This window comes from Triturus cristatus, chromosome 6, assembly GCF_964204655.1.
Source record: "Triturus cristatus chromosome 6, aTriCri1.1, whole genome shotgun sequence".
NCBI lineage: Eukaryota > Metazoa > Chordata > Amphibia > Caudata > Salamandridae > Triturus > Triturus cristatus.
In genome coordinates, this window is record NC_140589.1 from 150691082 (window position 1) to 150710464 (window position 19383).

The following is a 19383-nucleotide window of genomic DNA, read 5'->3' on the forward strand; positions in this document are numbered from 1 at the left end:
CTACTTGAGGGCAAGAGACAAAATGGATGCCGCATCTAAAATGGAACCCGGGGGTTCGAATGGACATACCTAGAAATGAGACGATCCGTACATAGCAGCGTAGCGAAAACGCGTACACCCACTAAACTCGCCATTTGCGGTTCGCTGATACCAGACTCGTCCATATTCAAAACACACCCAAAAAGTGTCGTTCCAATTCACACGGAACCTCAGGGTCCCTACAAAACTGAATCAACTACTCATTCGGGGTATATATGAAACTGCCTTGCCCTTCCCTTGACAAGTGGCAAACAGGTCACCTTAAAACCTGTCACTCGTTATTCTTACTGTGTCACAGGTGTTCCTTGAAGAAAACCAAGATCCTGACTCAGCAACAGTGCCTAAATATTTGACCTGAGATAATGCAGTCAAAGAGGATCAGTGATTGTGGTTAACAAGAGTCTGAAAAAGGCAATTGTTTAATGAGGACGAGGAGCTAGAGGTGATAAAAATAACTCTCAAAGAAATCCTCAATCTGGTAATTTCCCCTAATCTTCAGCAAATATTAACACTTCATATGTAGCCCCTTTAAGAAGATCATGTTCTGCTCTAGACTGGATGCCTTCAGTGTGTTATAGAAAAAAAGTAAGTGGTTTAGAGTAATTTATACCTATAATTTAGTCTGACTAAGCTTGTTAGCAAGTGACTTTGCAACTTCTGCAGTGAATAGGCATTATTGTGTCTGTTTGTCTATGTTTCCCTTTATGTGCAGTCAAAACCCCTAGACATGCTACTAGATAAAGCAAAATTATTTAGAAACAGTGTAGACTAGACTTTGGAGATGTTCAATGAGTCAATGCAGACATGTATATCTTTAGAATGTATATGCAACTACTCCCACACTATTCCTTTCTTTCTACCAGTGTTGGTCAACCTGTCAACAGAGAACCATTTTTTTCATGATATTTAATCTGTACACCAGGGGTGAATGTGAATGCCAGGGCAGAGCTCACATATCTATTGAATAGTATATTTCAATTATGTTTTCAGGATACCTACAATAACTATGTACAAGGAAAATGTAATATCATGAATTTAATTGGAAATTATTTGCATATATGTTGGTCATTTTGGAAACCTAACTTGCTTTTATAGTTTGGTGGTGCAACAAGTTCAGCCCTACCGAATTCTGAATACTACAAATTTCAATGCCTGTGTCTCTAGTTAGACAATCTCTGTAAAGCCAATGTGTAGTCTTCTCATTTCTGGATTTATAGCCTGCCTTATGAATCAGGCTCTTAGAACCCAGATTCACTCATGCATCTATGCATATGTACTTCCATAAATAAACACAGTAATACCAGAACAATAAAAATCCCTTAGAGCCGTCCCATTCACCTACCTGATGTTGTTCCTCAAGATCCTATGCTGCAAACTATTATCCTTGTCAGGTGTAGGGCTCAGGCACTTATTAAATTGCATATAGCATTTAAAAAAGAAATAAAAACAGACTAATAATGATAGTGTTCTGTTGACAAAAAGGCATTTGGGCACTATAGAGTGTGCTTTACGAAGACAGTAATTGAATAAAGCATCACTTGGATAGTTCATTGACAAGCATGCATCTTTTACTTTTACATTTTATGGATCATACACACTTACATTTTTAGCTTCCCTGTGTACTACACACAGACGTATTTCTATTTTTATTAAGAAATCATAAATGCATGGAAACTTGCTGACTACTTATTACCTCTCCACCTAGGTGCTTCAAGGCTTGCTTCAGGCCAGCGAGTCGGTCATCATCTCCAAGGAGTCAACTGCACAGTTTTTCCTTCATGAAGCCACCCGGGTTTTCCATGATCGCCTGGTCGGAGCTCCCGACAGAGAGATGTTCTACCAGTTTCTCTCTGATGAACTGCACAACTATTTTAAGGTACATGTGCCTGCAATTTAATTGTTTCTCAACAATGCCCAATATGCACAAAAGCAATCACAAACACATGCACTATTCATCATAAAATATCTAGGAATTACATAATACCAGATGTGATTGCTTGCAAGAGAAGACAGTATGTGGTGTTTCTTTGGTACAGTGAGTCAAAAATAAAACCGCAAATGGTGCAAATGAACATAATTTAAAAAGCACTAATAAAATAAGGCATTGATAAACCACCAGGCAGAGGAACCCGCTTCTCTTCAGATGTGTTGAGGAGGAACAAGTAAATAAACAACACAATTGATATAGTTAGGCAATAAAATAAACACTGTTCAGACCAATAACCTAAGACAAAATCATGTGTAATAAAATCAAAGATTTACAACTCACCAATACCTCAGCTGGGCTTATAATGAATATTAAAATATTCATTCTTTTATTCACTATATTAATTTATAAGTTTGAATGTTATAATAGTTGGGCTTATAATTAATATTATAATATTACAGAGGGTCATAATGAACCTAAACGTTCCTACTATAAAGAAATCTGGAAAAGTAAAGAAGAAAAATTATTTCCTTCTAAAACATTGTATATAGGACTCAGAAACTGTAGTCCTGGTGTACTACGAATAGCCTAATACCACTAGTAAAGCACTCATCTCAACACTGACTCATAATGTAGCAATTGTGGTGATTATATCCAGAGGATATCCACATCTCTTTTGCAGTAAATTCTTTGGTCTGCAGGTTAAAGATGGTTCTATAGCATGAGGGAAAGCTGCAATAGGCACTGAATATTAAATCAAAAGAATTCTCACATAGCAAGAATCGAGGTGGTAAGGATGCCCCCTAGACAGTTGTGCAAGTACTATGACAATTAATAGTGGTTGGAGTAGGCAGACCGGGGTGAACTGGGTAGGGGAGGAGGACTGAAGGATAGGGAAGGTACTGTTTCATGTGGCTGATGTGAGGCATGAGGGTGGAGGAAGAAAGATCATATCTCTGACTTGTGCCCAGCCTGCGGTCTGGTCCCTGAGGCAGAGGAGCATATTCTGTTCTTCTGTTTAGAGTAGCTTGGCTCACGCCACAAGTGGATACTCTGGGTGTGTCTAAAATTGGGGGTGACCTGTTATCTAGTTGCCCAAAGAATTCTAAAATCCAACACCTCAGGCCCAACTGTATTTGCTGTAAGTCCCTTTTTGGTAAATGTATGGTACAAGCGTGCTAAGTTTTGGACTTAGTTAGCTTAATGAGTAGTTGTTTTTAATTCTAGGTCAGATATTTTAGCGTGTGCATAGCTGAGTTCTTGTAAAATTTCCGATACGTTGCACCTCATAAATCTGGCACGCTCTGATTTTGCACTGCTTTACTGTCAATCAACTGTACTAATTTGATTTTGTACTTTACTTGATTTATATAATGGTACCCTTCTTGGAGGTCTGTTGACTAGCTTTTTAATATATATTGTTTTAAAAACTGAAGGAAAACTATATGTATTTTCAGACCCTTTGGTTGATTTACACACATTTATGCAGTCTTTGCACAACCTGGCCTTTGGAAAACATCCTATGGTTGCTCTTTGATACGTTCTACGGTACAAATATGTAGCATCAACCACATTTTAAATATGTTTAGTTTTATATATGTTTTGAGACAGTTTTTACTGTGTTATTTAAGGTGTATTTTTATTGTATGCTTTGATGAATATGGCAACCGAATAAAGTACTTTTTGAGGCTTGATTGTTGAAGTTATTTTGGAAGATATTCAAGGATCATATTACTGTGACCTTATGTAAAAGTTAAATATCTCAATTTGTGATAGCCAATTTGTCATTAAGTTTGAGGTTATAGCACATGCACTAGAGAGTTGTTGAGAAGTCTCCCAGTTTTCAAAGTCAAAGTAGGCCAGGAAATTCAGTGGGTTCGACGAAATATCTGGGACTACCATGCAGAAAGTTGTAGTCCCTGCATTTCACTCGCATGGATTATGGTATCACTTACTTTGGAACATGGAGGCAACAACCTGTGACATCATGATGACATAATTATTCTAAAGCGGGCACGGAAAGTGCCTTCAGTAGGCTAGGGAAACATTAATACTGAATCCTGAGTTCGGTTTGGTCAGTAGGAATAAAAGAGGTTTCCAGTTTCATTGAATACTCAAATTAACTCCTTCACTCTTAAGACTCTTCACTCGTGTTTGACCAATTTCCTATCAGGTAGATATAAAAACACCTAAGACCATCAATTTCCAATGTATCACAAAGAGGTCGCACCATGGACATTGTGCAACCAAAACATCCATAGTGTGTCCAGTACATGACTTTTATAAGGTGTTAGAATTGGTGGGTGCCAGAATGGTGGGTATCATTTACATGCTGTATATCATATGTAATGGGCAGCTGAGGGAGATAGGTGAGGGTTTTAGGTGCCTTATAAGGAATTAAAGAAAGTGAGGAAAGGAACTTGAGAGGGGAAGTAGGAGAGGCTAGCATGATGGCAGGTGCATTTTTAATATAGGAGAAGAGAGATGAGGTTGGAAAAAGAAAGTCATACTTTGAATGGCTTTCCCATGTTTACTCTCTCCCTGCACATCTGGTCCATCGTGTCCATAGAGTCATCTTACATCATAAAATAGTGGATGGGATTTTTCCAGTCTGTGATATCACCTGGATACCGTCATTAGAAACCAACTCTCCTATTGACAGCGATCTATCTTTAATTGTTTAAACTTTGTTAGGCAAAGTGGACTGAGAATCTGAGAGGGAGCAGAATTCTAGTTATATTTCTTATATACAGGAAGTGGAAGGGAGCCTTTGGAAGGTGACAGAGAGAGGAAAACCATATTATGATTGACTCCTCATGATTAATCTTGCCTTGCAAAGCCGGTCCTTGGGATCATCTAATATTGGGAGACCACACTGTGAAACCATACAGTGCATACCATTATAGATCAGTGGCATATATAGCAACCCCCAGGGTTTAAAGGGATTCAATAGATCACAGTCTAAAATGTCACTGAGAAGACCTATGTAAAAAGCAACCCATGAACTGATTCCTACCCATCCATATTTTCTAAAAAGAATGATCAACAGAAATGTTCCTGGCTTGTGGTTTTGATGTGGAAATGTCCTATTAATAAGTTCAGTTTACACTAAGAGCTTACTTTAGATGTTATTGTTAACCAGGTTTCATGGTCCAAGGAAACTCTGATGAAGGACCCAGTGATATATGTGGACTTTTTGGACATGAACACACCGGTGGAAAATAGAATCTATCGACCGGTCACCAACCACAAAAAGCTTGTTTCTACAATGGAAGAATATCGCATAAGGATGACCATGAACTCTGCAGGTGCTGAGGTAAGAGTCTTTCGCTGCCCTATGACAAACAGCTTTCTCCTCCATGGATGAATGAAAGGAGTATTAGAATGGTGGATAAGTTCAAGTACTTGGGGATACAATTGGATTCTAAGTTTAACTGGCATTCGCTTATAAATTAGAATGTTTTCTCTTTTAGCAGAGTGACATTTGGCATTAGGGATTTTTTCCGCCGATTGGGGCGTACTCATATCCAATCAGTTTTGGAGATTTACAGGGCTAAATGTATACCCTTAGTGTGCTATGGTAGTGGAATCTGGGGATATAGCCGGTTTGCACCACTCCAGGTCACTGAAAACAAGTTTTTAAGGAGTCTCCTGGGAGATTGTCAAAGCACATCTTATGAAATTGTCCATGAAGAATTAGGTATGGATTTTTTTAACTGATCGACTTCTCCTTAATCCGTTAAAACTTTGGAACTCAATTTGGACTAAGAAGTAATTGAGTTTCAGTAGACTGATTTTGCAAGATTGTCTACAACTAGAAAAGTCCCTGCAGATTCCTTGGCTGGCATATGTGGTGCGTAGCTTGTGGGCCATAGGGCGGCCAGATATGTTTGTTAACACCTCAAACATAACTTGTGCTGACGTAAAATGGGTTGAAACCGCTTTTAGGGACAAGTTGATATCAGAGTGCAAGGAGGTCACTTTAACAAAACACTCTATGCAACACCCAATATTAGTGAAAACAGTTAGCAATTTCAAGCCATATTTAACCTGGAATATGTCTTGCCACCAACGCCGACTGCTGACCTATTTTCCTAGGTTTACGATTTCTCAATAATCTGTGAATGCTTCAGATTCCATGGGTGTTGCATGGGAACACCCACAGCAACACCCAAGGAATGCCCCTTTCACCCAGTGTTCTGCGTCAATGGGGCACGTATTTACAAGGCCATGAAACGCCAAGTAAAGTGGCTTTATGTGGCCTTGTAATTGTTCCAGGGCACATTGCGCCAATGGAACGTGAAAAAAGTGATGTTCCGGCAGAGCAAAAGTACTGCATGGGGCCTCATAAATGAGGCCCTCAGATGGAGTATTTGAGAAGCCAAGTAATACAACCTCCCCTAGCTGAAAAAGTAATGCAACGAAGAGACTGCCATCTAAGATGCTTTTTATATCCAAAGTTCAAACATAAATATAAACATTCGGGGACCATCCACCAGGCAAGGACCTGCTTTCAAGCTTCCCAGGAGAGTCAACATAGGCTAACATGGATACCAGCAGTTGCACTTTTACCAATGATTGGATTATGAGAGAGATATGAAAGACACAGATAACTTACTGCATCCCGTCCCCTATATCTATATATAATATTCACATCCTTCTCACACTCCTACTTCTACAGCAACCCATATTCCTAGCTATAGTTCACTCTCCTCATTTCTCTAATAGCTATGGTGTGAATCTTCCTCCCATCCACACCTACCCTATAGGCTCACTTCCTCCATGCACGCATACATAAACCTCACTGATTTAGACCACGTGTTGCTTTAATAGCAATATATACATTTATTTTTTATTTATTTATTTTGCAGGTTTTATATAGCACTAGCTCTACCCGAGGGTATCAGAGCGCTTTACATCAGCAATGGAAATACACAAGAAAATCAATCATAGCATTTGAACGAAACAAGCTATACATGTGGTCAAACAAAATAAAGGGTACAATTTTGGGTACATAGTGAGCAGAAGTACATATAGGATAAACAGAAAACAAATTGAAAGAACCAGAATCTTCTTATAAGTAGTAATTTTACAGTATGCCAAGGTGGACTCAGTGGACATAGTAGGGAGTGGGGGGGTATAATGAGGAGGATGGAGGTGAGGAGGGGGGTGGGTGAGTGTGGAGGGTAGGCGGAGTTGCCTAAGGGAGGAGGGAAAGTAGTCAGAAGGGAGATCAGGGATTTAATTTCCCCAAAATTTAGTGAGAAAATGAATTTTAAGGTCTCTTTTGAAGCTGGAATAGGAGAGGTGGGGTTGCATCGAAGGTCTTTGAGGAGGGCGTTCCAAATGGTTGGGGCCTTGCCAGAGAAGGAGCGGTACTTCGAGGCATTTTTTTTTAGTAGGGGGGTATGAGAAGAAGAGTGTTGGTGCTTCTCAGTGTTCGGGCACAGCCAGCTTTTTAAAGTTTAGTTGTAAGGTGGGTTGGAGTCTTCTGATAAAGGGCTTTGTGAGTAATACAGGCAATTTTATAGGAAGATCTGCCTTCGATGGGGAGCCATTTGAGGGTCTTGAGGGCAGGGGAGATGTGGTCAAAACGTTTACAGTTTGTTAGTTAGTCTGGCAGCGAGGTTGAGGACGGATTTGATGGGGGCAAGGTGGATTTTGGGAGTACCAGAGAGAAGGGCATTTCTGTAGTCGATTTTGGATAGGACAAGAGACTGGATAATTAATTTGAAGTCTTCATCTGAAATAAAAGGTTTGATTTTTTTGAGATGCCGTAGTGTGAAGAGTGCACTTTTTGCTGAGTGCTTTACATGGGAATTTAGTGTGAGTTTATTGTTGACGGTGATGCCGAGTGATTTAACAGACTCTGCGAGGGTGAGAGAGCAGTTTAGTGCGTTAAGGTCAGCGATCCATGTTTGAATGGGGAGAGAGTTGTTTTTGGGAGAGAAGAGGATGATCGCTGTTTTGTTAGCGTTGAGTTTTAGATGGTTGTTGTGGAACCAGGTTTGGATCTTGGTTAGTGCAGTGTTAAGGTACAGGATATCAGCATGGGATTTTATTTTATAGTACAGTTGGGTGTCGTCAGCATACAGGTGATAGTTGATTTTAGCATGTTTAAGTATACGGGTAAGGTGTTCCATAAAGAGGTTGAAAAGGGCAGGAGAGAGGATGGATCCTTGAGGGACACCTAAGGAGACAGAAGTTGGGCTAGAGAGGCAGTTTTGAATTTTAATTTGTTGGGTTCTATGTTGGAAGTAGGAGGTGAACCAGTTAAGGACAGTGCCATTGAGGCCGAAGCGATTTTTGAGTGTATTGAGTAAGGTTGGGTGGTAAACTGTGTCAAATGCCACAGAGAGGTCAAGAAGGATGAGTAGGTAGGTCTCGCCCTTGTCCAGGGCTAAGTGAATATCATCGACTATGTTGAGCAGTGTTGCAACCTTTGCAGAAGCCAGATTGAAGAGGGTTTAGAAGGTTGTACGTGTCAATGTGTTTGTCCAGTTGGAGTAGGGAGAGGAGGGGGTGGTTGGAGATAGGGCGGAGATTGTTAGGGTCATTGGGGTCAGCCTTGGGATTTTTGGGGATGGTAGTAATTTGTCCAAGTTGAAGGGAGATGGGAACACTCCCTGTTCATCTCATACAAACAGCCAAACCCCCTTGATGGGAAGAAGACCATTTGCCAGACTTCATAAACGGAGGCATGTTGAATCATAAAAGCATAACGTGTATTTGTAAAGCACACGTTCACCCAGAAGGGTATCTTGGCGCTGAATAACAGATGTTTATTGTTACTCAACTCAATGATACTCACTTTATTGACCTCTGATGAATGAAAGGCTAAGTGGACCCACCGGGATTTGAACCTGTGACCATGAGGTTGAACACCGACAGGCCCCTGAAGTGGACGCATTAGTCCACTGAGCCACCAGACCCGGCCTAATCAGAACCATCATTTGTGAAAACTCCAAGACCTCCAGAACCTCCAAAAAACACATTGATGGCAAAGAAATTCAAACAATTTCTCAAATATGGGGTTCCATTAGTACTGAATTTGAGGCAGTGGAAATAGTACAAGTTCAGCAGAAAAGGATTTGATTCAATGTTTTTCTCATTCAGATGCAGGAATCTACCAGGATCACAGGGCTGAAAGATTGTACATTTGAAATGGTGACTATTCTCCAGAAAAAGGCTGGCTAGGTGGTATCAGTTTACGGAATGCATGTTTCCACATCCTTCATGTTTTTAGTCCAAGTCACAAACAGGACATGCAGAAGACTAACTTGTGTTACATTTTCAGGGTTATTTCTTATTGGATCTGCTTGGCTCACACTTGTTCACCACACATTCATAAGCAGTCGCCATCTGCACAAGCATGATTTGGAGTGAGGGTGACAGGCTTTATTAGAGCAGGTGGGTTCCAAATAATGCTGCACAGTATACTTGTTTTGGAAATTCAATGAATATCATGAATAACCAAGGTCATCATTGCAACCCCCACAAACATTGAGATGTACTGTGGCAGAGCCAGACACACGTTTCGAAAGAACAAGCCCACCATGCAAGAGCATGTGACATTCCAACCTCTACTTCACATGGTATGCACCAGCTTGATCGCTAATGCAGCACTTTACATATTCCATATCATGGGGACCCTAGAAGGACATGGTCTCAAAACAGAAACACGGGGTGTAGATTCTGACTACCAGATAGTAGACATATGACCTGGTAGATTCAAGTGGCCTTACACAGAGGCATGCCATTTTAGTCACAGTCCTCCAGTCAGGGTCTGTGTGTGGAGCTTTTGAGTTAGAGGTCTGTGATCTGTGATGAGACCTGTCAGACTAGCTTTGCAGGCTCTTGTGCAAGACCTTCCAGGAGGTCACCTCATTATGAAATATCAACTCGTAAGTACCCAATCTTAATCCCTTTGCAAAGAGGTGATGTTCAAATTTGTGATGAGCTATCTAAAATAGTTAGATAATCCAAGCCTGCCACATAACGAGACACAGTGGTCACACATGTTTTGCAGACATTTGGTTGCTGGAATCACTCATAAATAGGTCTACTTCCCAATCAGGGACACCAAGCACCCCTCATTAGACTACAGAATGGTACCAGTGATCCATTCTGATTGGTCAGCTGTCTAGAGCTGGACCATGTGACAGAATGTCTGCTTTATACTTTTACACCAATTTCCCTTAATCACACGGTATATTGAAAGAGTGAGATAAGCAAAGTACCTATGATTATTGTCACTATATCTTGGGTGCATCAGATGTAGTAAATGCATATTAGATCCTGATCCAATATATGTTGGATATCAGAGCTGCACCTTCTCTTAGCTTCACTCAGTTTGCACATGTGTCTCTTGAGAGAAGAGGATATTGGAGCCAATGTACAACCACCTTTTGTGATCTCAAACCGTACTGGTTGCAAAATCACAGGGTTTCTTGCCACTAAAAAAGTGTTGTGGAATGTACAAAATGTATTTTGCTTGTTGGAAAATTCTCTCTGATCCAACAAAAGTGGTTCTGTGACTCATTCTGAATCACAATTAGGATGTTGCATTTAAGGGGCATCTACTCCTATTGACAATGACGTGTATCATTGATTTGTGACCGCAATTGCAGTTGCAAATCACTGATCAGGTACTGACACCCTAGTTGGGGTGGTATCAGATTTGCATCAGACAGCCTCACGGAGAGCAGTACAATAGTCAAAGAAACCACTGCATGTTTCCCCCAATGTTTTCTGTCTTCTCAAATGGGAAACTTTTTTTATAGCAGTAACAGTCCTTTTAAAGGACCGGGGCTGCTTATAAAAAAACATTTCCCATTTGGGAATATTAGTATGGAGTTGGAATTCTTTTGTCACTTGCAGGCCACCATGCCTGCAAATTGGTACCTTCTTAATTAATATTCTTTAGGGAGGCCGTTTTGGGACCCTTTGTGAGTGGGCAATGTGCAATGCAACCTGTACATAGTTCACCTCATAAATATCACAAATTACATCTCTTGCCGTAAACCAGTCAGTGTGCAATTTGCACATCTTGTTTAGAAAGATTAGTACATCAGGCTCCAGGTTCTCTTTAGCTTATTCTGTAGGTGTAGCATAGGACAATGGACACCAGAAAGACACCCATTTGCAAAACCTGTAGCAGTAGGTGGAAGAGGCTATCTGAATAGCTGTTAAACCAGTCAGCCTTAGGGCAGTCTTCCTGCAGATGTTTTGCCTCACTCCTCCTATTTTTGCTGAATTCATTTTTGTATGCCCTAGAACTCTGAATACGTTTCCACTGCTAACCTGTGTTATATTGCTTGTGGTCTGCACTTTAAAAATTGTGAAATTGTCTTACAACGAATTGCCATATTTAATTTACTTGTAAGGCCCTAGTAAAGTGGTACTACATGTACAGAAGGTCTGTAAATTAAATGCTACTAGTGGGCCTACATCACTCATTGTGCCACCCACATAAGTAGCCCATTAAAAATATCTCAGGCCTGCCAATGCAGCCAGGTGTTTGCAGCTCTAAACCTCCATTTTGACCTGGCCAAATAAACCTTTTGCCAAGTTCTAACCTTACTTTTTAATACATATATATCACCCCTAGGATAGGCCCTGATGAGCCCATAGGGTAGGGTGCAGTGTTATAAAAGTTGCTTTTAACTTTTATGTGCGCTGGTAGTTAAAAACTCTTAAGTTAATTTTTAACTATTGCAAGGCCTAGCTGGGTTACCTTATTGCATTGGGAGCAGGTAAGAAAGTAGAGTTTCGTCTCTTGTAATTTAAAAGTGTCTTTAATGGTAAATTAAGATTTTAAGTCACAATTCTGAAAATGCCACTTTATGAAAGTTGACATTTTTTAGTCATAATCATTTTGTGCCTGCAGCCTGTATCCTGGGTCACATGGCTAGGTGTAGTTGGCAGTTGGACTTTGTGTATTACTTCCAGACAGTGTGACAAAGGGGGAATAGTTGTTGGCTGGATAGGCCATCTCTGACTTGATAGGGGATGGAGCTGTCTCCTACCACTTTTGAACATCACAAAAACTCTGCCTTGGCAGACTCCTAAAGGGTTTCACACTAGTCTTTTGTGCACCTAGCAAGCTGGGCCCAGGGTAGGAAGACAGGAAATTCCAGACACTTCTGTAGGGGGAGAACTCTAGAAGCTTCTCCCACTTCAAAGCGGACACCAGGTATAAAACATGAACCTTCAGATCCAATATTTCAGTATTCTCCTATACCTGTGGAATACTCAGGAGAAGGACTGCTGTGCTGCTCTGCACAAGAACTGCTCTTCTGCCCGGCTACTGTGCTGCCTTAGTGAGAATGACTGGACCTGGACCTTGAACCCAGGACCACCAAAGTGACTCCATGTTGGCTGGCCTCCTGATCAGAGCCTCAGGTACAGAAAAGGCTCCAACCATCTTGAACCCTGCACCTGCACTCTACGTGCTATGTGTCCTAACCCTCAAGTGGTGCTCCTCTACTCCTGGACCATAAAAAGGGGGCTAAATTTGCCCTGGCAGCCCAGCTGTGGTCTTCATCAGAACCAACTCAGCGCAACGCGATGCACCTTTGATGCAGGACTTGATATCACAGTCCTGTAGCTCATTGAAATCCCCGCTGTGTGGTGAGTTTTCGATGCAGGACCTCGCATTGCAGCCCCGCAGCTCACTGCATCCACCTACGTGTGACGCATCGCCAACGCAAGACCTAGTAGTATCTTTACAACTGCGAAGTCTCCGCATATAAAAGGTTAGGACAGTTCTATAATTTTATGTGTGGAGACTGCACACTCGCAAAGTACCTTTGTGACTAGCAAACAATCATAAACTTACACAAAAGAGTAAGTTTACCTTTGTTGATCAGGCTCCAAGTGTCCCAAAAGGGCACAGCCCCCACAGGTGGGCAGACACCTAGGTTGACGAGTGTAGCGCTTGGGGAGGTGGTGTTTCCAGTTAACTTATGGGTGAGAGTACACGGTGTCCCCGACACAATGTTCCTATTGCACGCACACATATCCAGATATATACGCATCACATGGCCGCCGGGTGATACTGAACCAACCACGAATACCCTACTTACCATGCAATACCTAATGGGACATGGAGCACGACAAACCAAATGGCTCACCCATGGTATTCGTACTGAGACGGCGATCTCCTTACGACTAGTACGCGACAGGTGGGAAGAAGACGTAGGCCATGAGTTTACAGATAAGGAATTGGATAGTATAGTGGGATACCCCGGGAAGGTGTCTCGCAATCCTAGATTTAAATTTATCCAATTGATGTTGCTACACAGAGCTTATTTATCACCGCACTATGTTTCCGGGAGCAAGTGATACCTGCCCGCGCTGTCATGCACCCAATGCGGGATTGATACACATGGTGTGGGATTGCCCCCGACTATGGTACTACTGGGCGACAGTGTGCAAACTACTAGCTGATGTAGCCCCGGTGCGCCATACAGTCACCTTGGAATATTGCGCACTGGGATTAGGGCCTCGTGGAAAGAAGGGCAACCCCGCCTCCCGATTTGCTAACCTTGCGCTCCTTCTGGCTAAATAAGCCATAACCACACAATGGAAAGCTGCTAGAGCCCCGTCCATACCGGACTGGCATGAAGAAGTGGTGAGATGGGGAAGGGCTGAGGGGGCTGAACTACAAAGAGAGGAGTATAGGGGCTAAGGAAAACACCCATCTCGCTGAGCTGGAATGCAATGATGGAGGAATATGCTGCGATAGATATACTATCCTACTAGGGTGCACTGTTATTATAGTTTTAGGGACTGGACCACTGTTATATGATGCAGGGGCTCCTTACATTATCCATGGGTTGTTACATTGTATGATTCACAAGACTGCACAATACACCTAAGTCCGATTGTGAAACCGAGATGTACATGAGTCCACCTGTGGAAATGTGAAAATGCTACTATAAATACTTTTTGCCGGACATGCGGAGAGGGGAGGGAAGGGTGGGTAAGTTTTTAGTTGAGTTGTTGTCAATGTATTGAGCACTGATAGATTTGATTACTCATGGTATGTTTTATTAGACTCCAGACATGGGAACGAAAGCTGGAAATCATCCGTACTGGTTTGCAATCGGAGATTCAATTACAGATGTTAGATTACTAAACAATGTCTTGCGAGGATTCTCATAATGCTTCAGCACTGTCATTGTCTATTCTTCTATACTGATTGCGAATGTATGTCATTATGCCATGTAAAACTATGTTACTGTATCACGTTATATTGCCTAAGCTGATTGTTGCATAAAATCAATAAAAACAAATAAAAAAAATAAAAAAACTTATGGGTGAGAGCAGAGGTTGCCCTACTGTCCCTGGGATATAGAGAGATGGTGCCAAAAGCCCACATGCCTTACAAGTATTCATGCGGTGCATAGGCAAGGGAAGCTAACACCCTAAACCCTCAGATATGGACCCAAGATGAGGTCCACTGAAAACACAAACTCAAATCCTGTGCACACGCTATTTGTTTAGTACGTACAACCCTAATTAGGCCAATTTCATGATAATCAACAATTACATTCAACACAAGTATTCTTATTGACAAAAGATTTTGTGAAATGTTCTTTGTTTCTTTATTCAATTAGAACGCCCAGCCAACACGTGTTTTGTTGTGGGTGATTGCCCAAGCGACTTATTCAGGGCTGTCGGGAAGTATACATTTACTGTGGTTCTCCCCACTGGTTTTACTTCCGTCCCTCCTGTGATACGAGTATGTCCCCCGGTTCAGTATATTTTAAGATAATGGCATATGCTTAGGTCCGGATTCGTGAAACTTCATTATCACGCACGCACGGAGACGGTCATAGATCTAGCGTACTCGCTACAAGATCATCACATGCCTACCAAATAGGCAAGAATATAAATTGGAGAATCAAACGCCAACATTACATTTAAAAGAGTTTCAACAACCTAGATCATATTGTCTGGAAGGAAGTGGAGCTTAGCATAAAATAATTTGCCTGCAGCTCATGGTTATAATTTGCAAATCAAGGAGTTGACTGTAGAAGATCATTAGTCTTAGGTGTTTGACCTACCAAAGTTGGTAGATGATTTGTGTTTTTAGGGGTGTGGATCAAAAGATTCTCAGTTTAGCCCAATTTGTTCAATAAACCAAGCAAAAGAGGCATGACATCATGAAGCCCAGGAATCCCTCCACAGGTCTCAGAAATGGAAGAAGGACATTCCAGTGGGTGGATTCCAGTACATCAAGAGACCTCTAATGGGTGATAGTTATTGGTTCTTTGGATATTAAGGATTGCATATGGATCTATGTGTTTTCACTGTTTATTTCTCCTTCAAAACAGATCATCTTAAATGAATTACACATGCTTATAGACCTAACAAATAATCCTCCATCATTATTTTATTACAGACCCCACATGTGTTTTTTAACGAAGCTGTTCAACATATTACACGTGCTGCAAGAGTTTTCAAACAACCAGGCGGTCATATGATGTTGGTAAGAGAACCCATTATGCTGAATGGTTTAGACTAATTTATAGCATGATTGGATTCTAAAGTTTAGCACTGGCGCTGAAGGAATCCCTTGGAAACGCAGAAAAAAAATTGAGTTTTCAAAATCTAATGCCAGAACAGAAACCTAAGGTAACAATAGTCATTAAGCGTTAGCAGCTTGTCGCAAGTTTTATTTGACTCAATCATGGACAAAATAGGTACATAAAATGTAAATATGTCCTTACAGCATCACCAAAAACGTCAGTCTCTGGACCTTAGATCCTGGAACAGCAGACATAATCTATTGTTCATGTACTATAGCTGACATTTTCTGACATTGAAATATATACTTCAAAGATCTCTTTTATTCAAACAGTATCCAAAGTGCCATGGTCCATCAATGTTCATGAAACACAGTGTGTGATACAAACACCTACTTTCAAAGATGAACCACTAACCCATTGTCGGTGTTCTGTGGAACTCACTACCTTTAGGTACCTAAACATGTTTGACCTCAAATTTTAAGAAATTAAAGCCTAATGGTTGGATTGGGTAAATCTGTATAGAGATTATCTAAAATAGATTGTGTAATAACTGCGTGACCACCTTTGTGACATATTGCAGTATCACAAACTCAAACTCTCGCATTTCAAAGAATTTATCTCAGTGAAACAGAATTGGTGAGAGGATTTTAGTTGTATTTTGATACCCTTTACCTTCTTAATAGGGTCACATTTGCTGGTCTAGAGCCAATCTCATGCTGTATAGTATTGATTAACGTGGTGTTTTTTGCACTGTGTAGTATTGTTGCATATTATTGCGTTAGATACCACAGTTCCATTAGTGTGATGTGATGTAGTAACTTTAGAAGTGCGTTTTGTGAATTACAATTTGAGCGGGTGTGTATTGTATTAGCATTTCCCTACTAAAATCCTCTGGACATTTCCCTTAATCTCATCCATTTTTCAGTGATTATTACCCATTTCCCCACCATTCACATTTACTACAAAGTACTATTCTTATGTGTGTGGAGATTTTACTCAGAAAAGATAGGCTAGGCTGAGGTCTCCGGTCCTAGTTTGTCAATTGCATTTTGTAGTACATGGGTAGTACTACTGAGGTACCAATTTATACATACTACAAAATGCAGCTTGTGAGTCGGGCCTAGGGTGTCCATCCTACATATGGATGCGGGTAAGGTGGTTACACAATTGGGCATTAGTGTTTTTTTTAAACATCTCAGTTTTTTCTGAGTTGACTCTTTACTTACTTCATTTTATTTATAATGTATGCAAATTTTGTTCTCATTTTAGGTTGGGTTGGATGGTACTGGAAAAGTAACCAGTGCCACCATGGCTTGCTACATTTCTGGCTGCAGTCTTTACAGACTGTCTATCACACGGAATTATAGCCACATTGACTTCAGAGAGGACTTGAAGAAAGTTTACAAGCAAACCGGACTCCAGGGTCAAAGTACTGTATTTCTCATAACAGATTCAGACATAGTAAAGGTAATCCATGCCCTCACAAAGATAAATTATATTATTTGATACTTAAAACTATGTTCTTCTCTTATACCACATGCACCCTTCAATACTCTGGTATCCATATTGAACTTAAACAACGTATGCACAAGCTGTTCCTAGGGATAACCAAAGATGTACAGATACCGATATATGCCCAAAATGAAATGCACAGTACTCTGTTCCATACATATGGACTAGGGCACTTTGCCTATTTTGTAAACCTAGATAACACCATTTTTGTATTTTTTAGTGTCCGTGTCAATAGCTCCTTAAAATGACTCATCCGCAAAGCTGTTAGTGGGTTTATTGTATGTTTTTGGGTCAGGCAGCTACAAATGTTTCATCTAAGACAATTGGGTCTTCTAGGACTTATATTACTCTCAAAGTACACAGAAGTTCAGTGCAAAGATAAAGATCACCAGGACAGCCTGCCTTGAAGTGCCCAGCCTTGAAGTGCTCCAGCTTACTGGGAATACTCTGGCCATGAATATGGCCATGATGCACTCTGGAAAAACAGGTGTATTCCAACTTCACATAGCTGCAATAGTGAAGGTATATACGTTAGCAGTATCTTTGTGTAACCAAATATCTGCACTTATATATGGAACTTGTGATTTCTGAAAATAAACATAGAAAGAATGAGTTCTCTAAATGTACATTCACTGACACTTCTCCCTGTGAATAGAATAACACCTCAAGCTTTGTTGCTATGCCATCTCTTTGAAAGATGAATTTTAATTTCAATTTGACTCAATTAGTCCTGTAAAGTAACTAACAAACATTATATATTCTGCTGTTCCCTATTTTAGCAACTCGTGTGAGCATACTAGATCTCTAATACTTTATACTTGACTGCTATTTATAGCACCAGCAGCATAGTCCTGGCTTAATATTAGTAGAAATTGCTGTTCCGTCGCAGCTTAACCCTCCATGTGTAGTTTTTAATGCTTTGAGATATGCGGTTGTCCACAGGTGAACCTTTCAAAGTGAGCCAGATTATGAAGCACTCCTGTGTCTACTGTCAAAGTTTTGAGGAAGAGGTCCCTGGGAAATGAGACGTTGGGCTAATGAAAGGTTCTCCAAAGCGGGTTCTGTAGGGCCAGATCCATGCCAGATTTTTTTAGCATATCCCCATTCAGATAAATGTAGTTATCTTAAAAATCTGGCATGGATTCGGCCCTCAAGGACCGACTTTGGAGATCCCTGGGGTAATGGATACATTTCCACAAATTATAATTAAGCACATGAGATCTAAGAAGTTCAAGGGTTCTTCAACAACCATTGTACTGATGGTCGTAAATGAGTTGAGAAGTCTTTGATCTCTGGATGTCCATTTCAGCTGAAACAGGTATTTGAAGTTCTTTCCTTTTTCTATTGAAGGAGGGGTACAAATGCTTCACCCGGACATGAGCAACATTCAGCTGTATGCTGTGCTTGTGAGAGATTAAAATTTGCAGCCATAACCTTTTAGAAGCAGTAGTGTGAGCAAGATGCATGTGTACTATGTGCCAACAAGTGGTTTAGATACTGTCTGAACAACAATATGTAGACATATTGTGACATTCATTGGAACAGGCTAAGGAAGATGTCAGATCTTCGATAGCCCTGCAAGGATGAGAAAGATGATACTTCATCTCGCTCACTGAAATCTCTTGGAGGTCCGAATAACAAAAAACTGCAAGAGAAATCCAGGGGAAAGGGGAATAGGAAGAGAAAAGCGGATTTGTAGTACCCTCATTTGGGAGGGATTGTTTTCTTCTGAGTTGTACTGCTTTTGAACAGTGAGAAGAAAAGTCCCCTGTTAGCCACCCGACCTATGCTGACCTCCGATGTCAAGTTATTTGAGGCTGCGCTGACATGGGTCTCTCACAGAGCTCCTGTCAGCTTGGTACCATCTCTCTGCTCTTGGAGAACAGAGAGCGTGACTTCAGGTGGTTGAGGATCTTTCAGGGTGAGGGTGGCAGGACACCAGGCATAGATTTTATCAAATATAAACATAACATAGCATGTGTAAAGTGCATGTTTGCCCCCAAAGGGACATCTTGGCGCTGAGTAACAGATGTTTATTGTTATCCAACTCAATGGTACCCATTTTATCGACCTCAGAATGGATGAGGGGACCCACCGGGAATTTAACCTGGGACCATCAGGTGAAACACAGGCCCCTGCAGTGAATGCATTTGTCAACTAAGCCACCAGACCCGGCTCAATTTTAGGAGGTGGAGGAGGAGTTAGTTAAAGAGGGTGATGTGGAAGGGTGGCAGGATACCAGATATTGTTCCTAAATAGATTGGTGGGTTGAAGGGTGGTATTGAGGGTCACATATATCATTTTGTGCATTTGGGTTATGGAATAACACTACTAGTGGGTGTGGCGGAGGGTGGCAGGAAACATGTG

The 19383-nt window shown here is 41.0% G+C and overlaps 1 protein-coding gene across 1 annotated transcript in view; it reads left to right on the forward strand.

Annotated features, from left to right (window-relative positions):
• Positions 1–19383, forward strand: part of DNAH14 (dynein axonemal heavy chain 14) — an 894889-nt gene that overhangs the window by 505871 nt on the left and 369635 nt on the right. Inside the window, exons 52-55 of the mRNA XM_085610384.1 lie at positions 1745–1915; positions 5109–5282; positions 15378–15464; positions 16774–16971. Of these exons, the coding sequence (XP_085466510.1) occupies positions 1745–1915; positions 5109–5282; positions 15378–15464; positions 16774–16971 (630 nt within the window). The remainder of the gene's footprint in view (positions 1–1744; positions 1916–5108; positions 5283–15377; positions 15465–16773; positions 16972–19383) is intronic.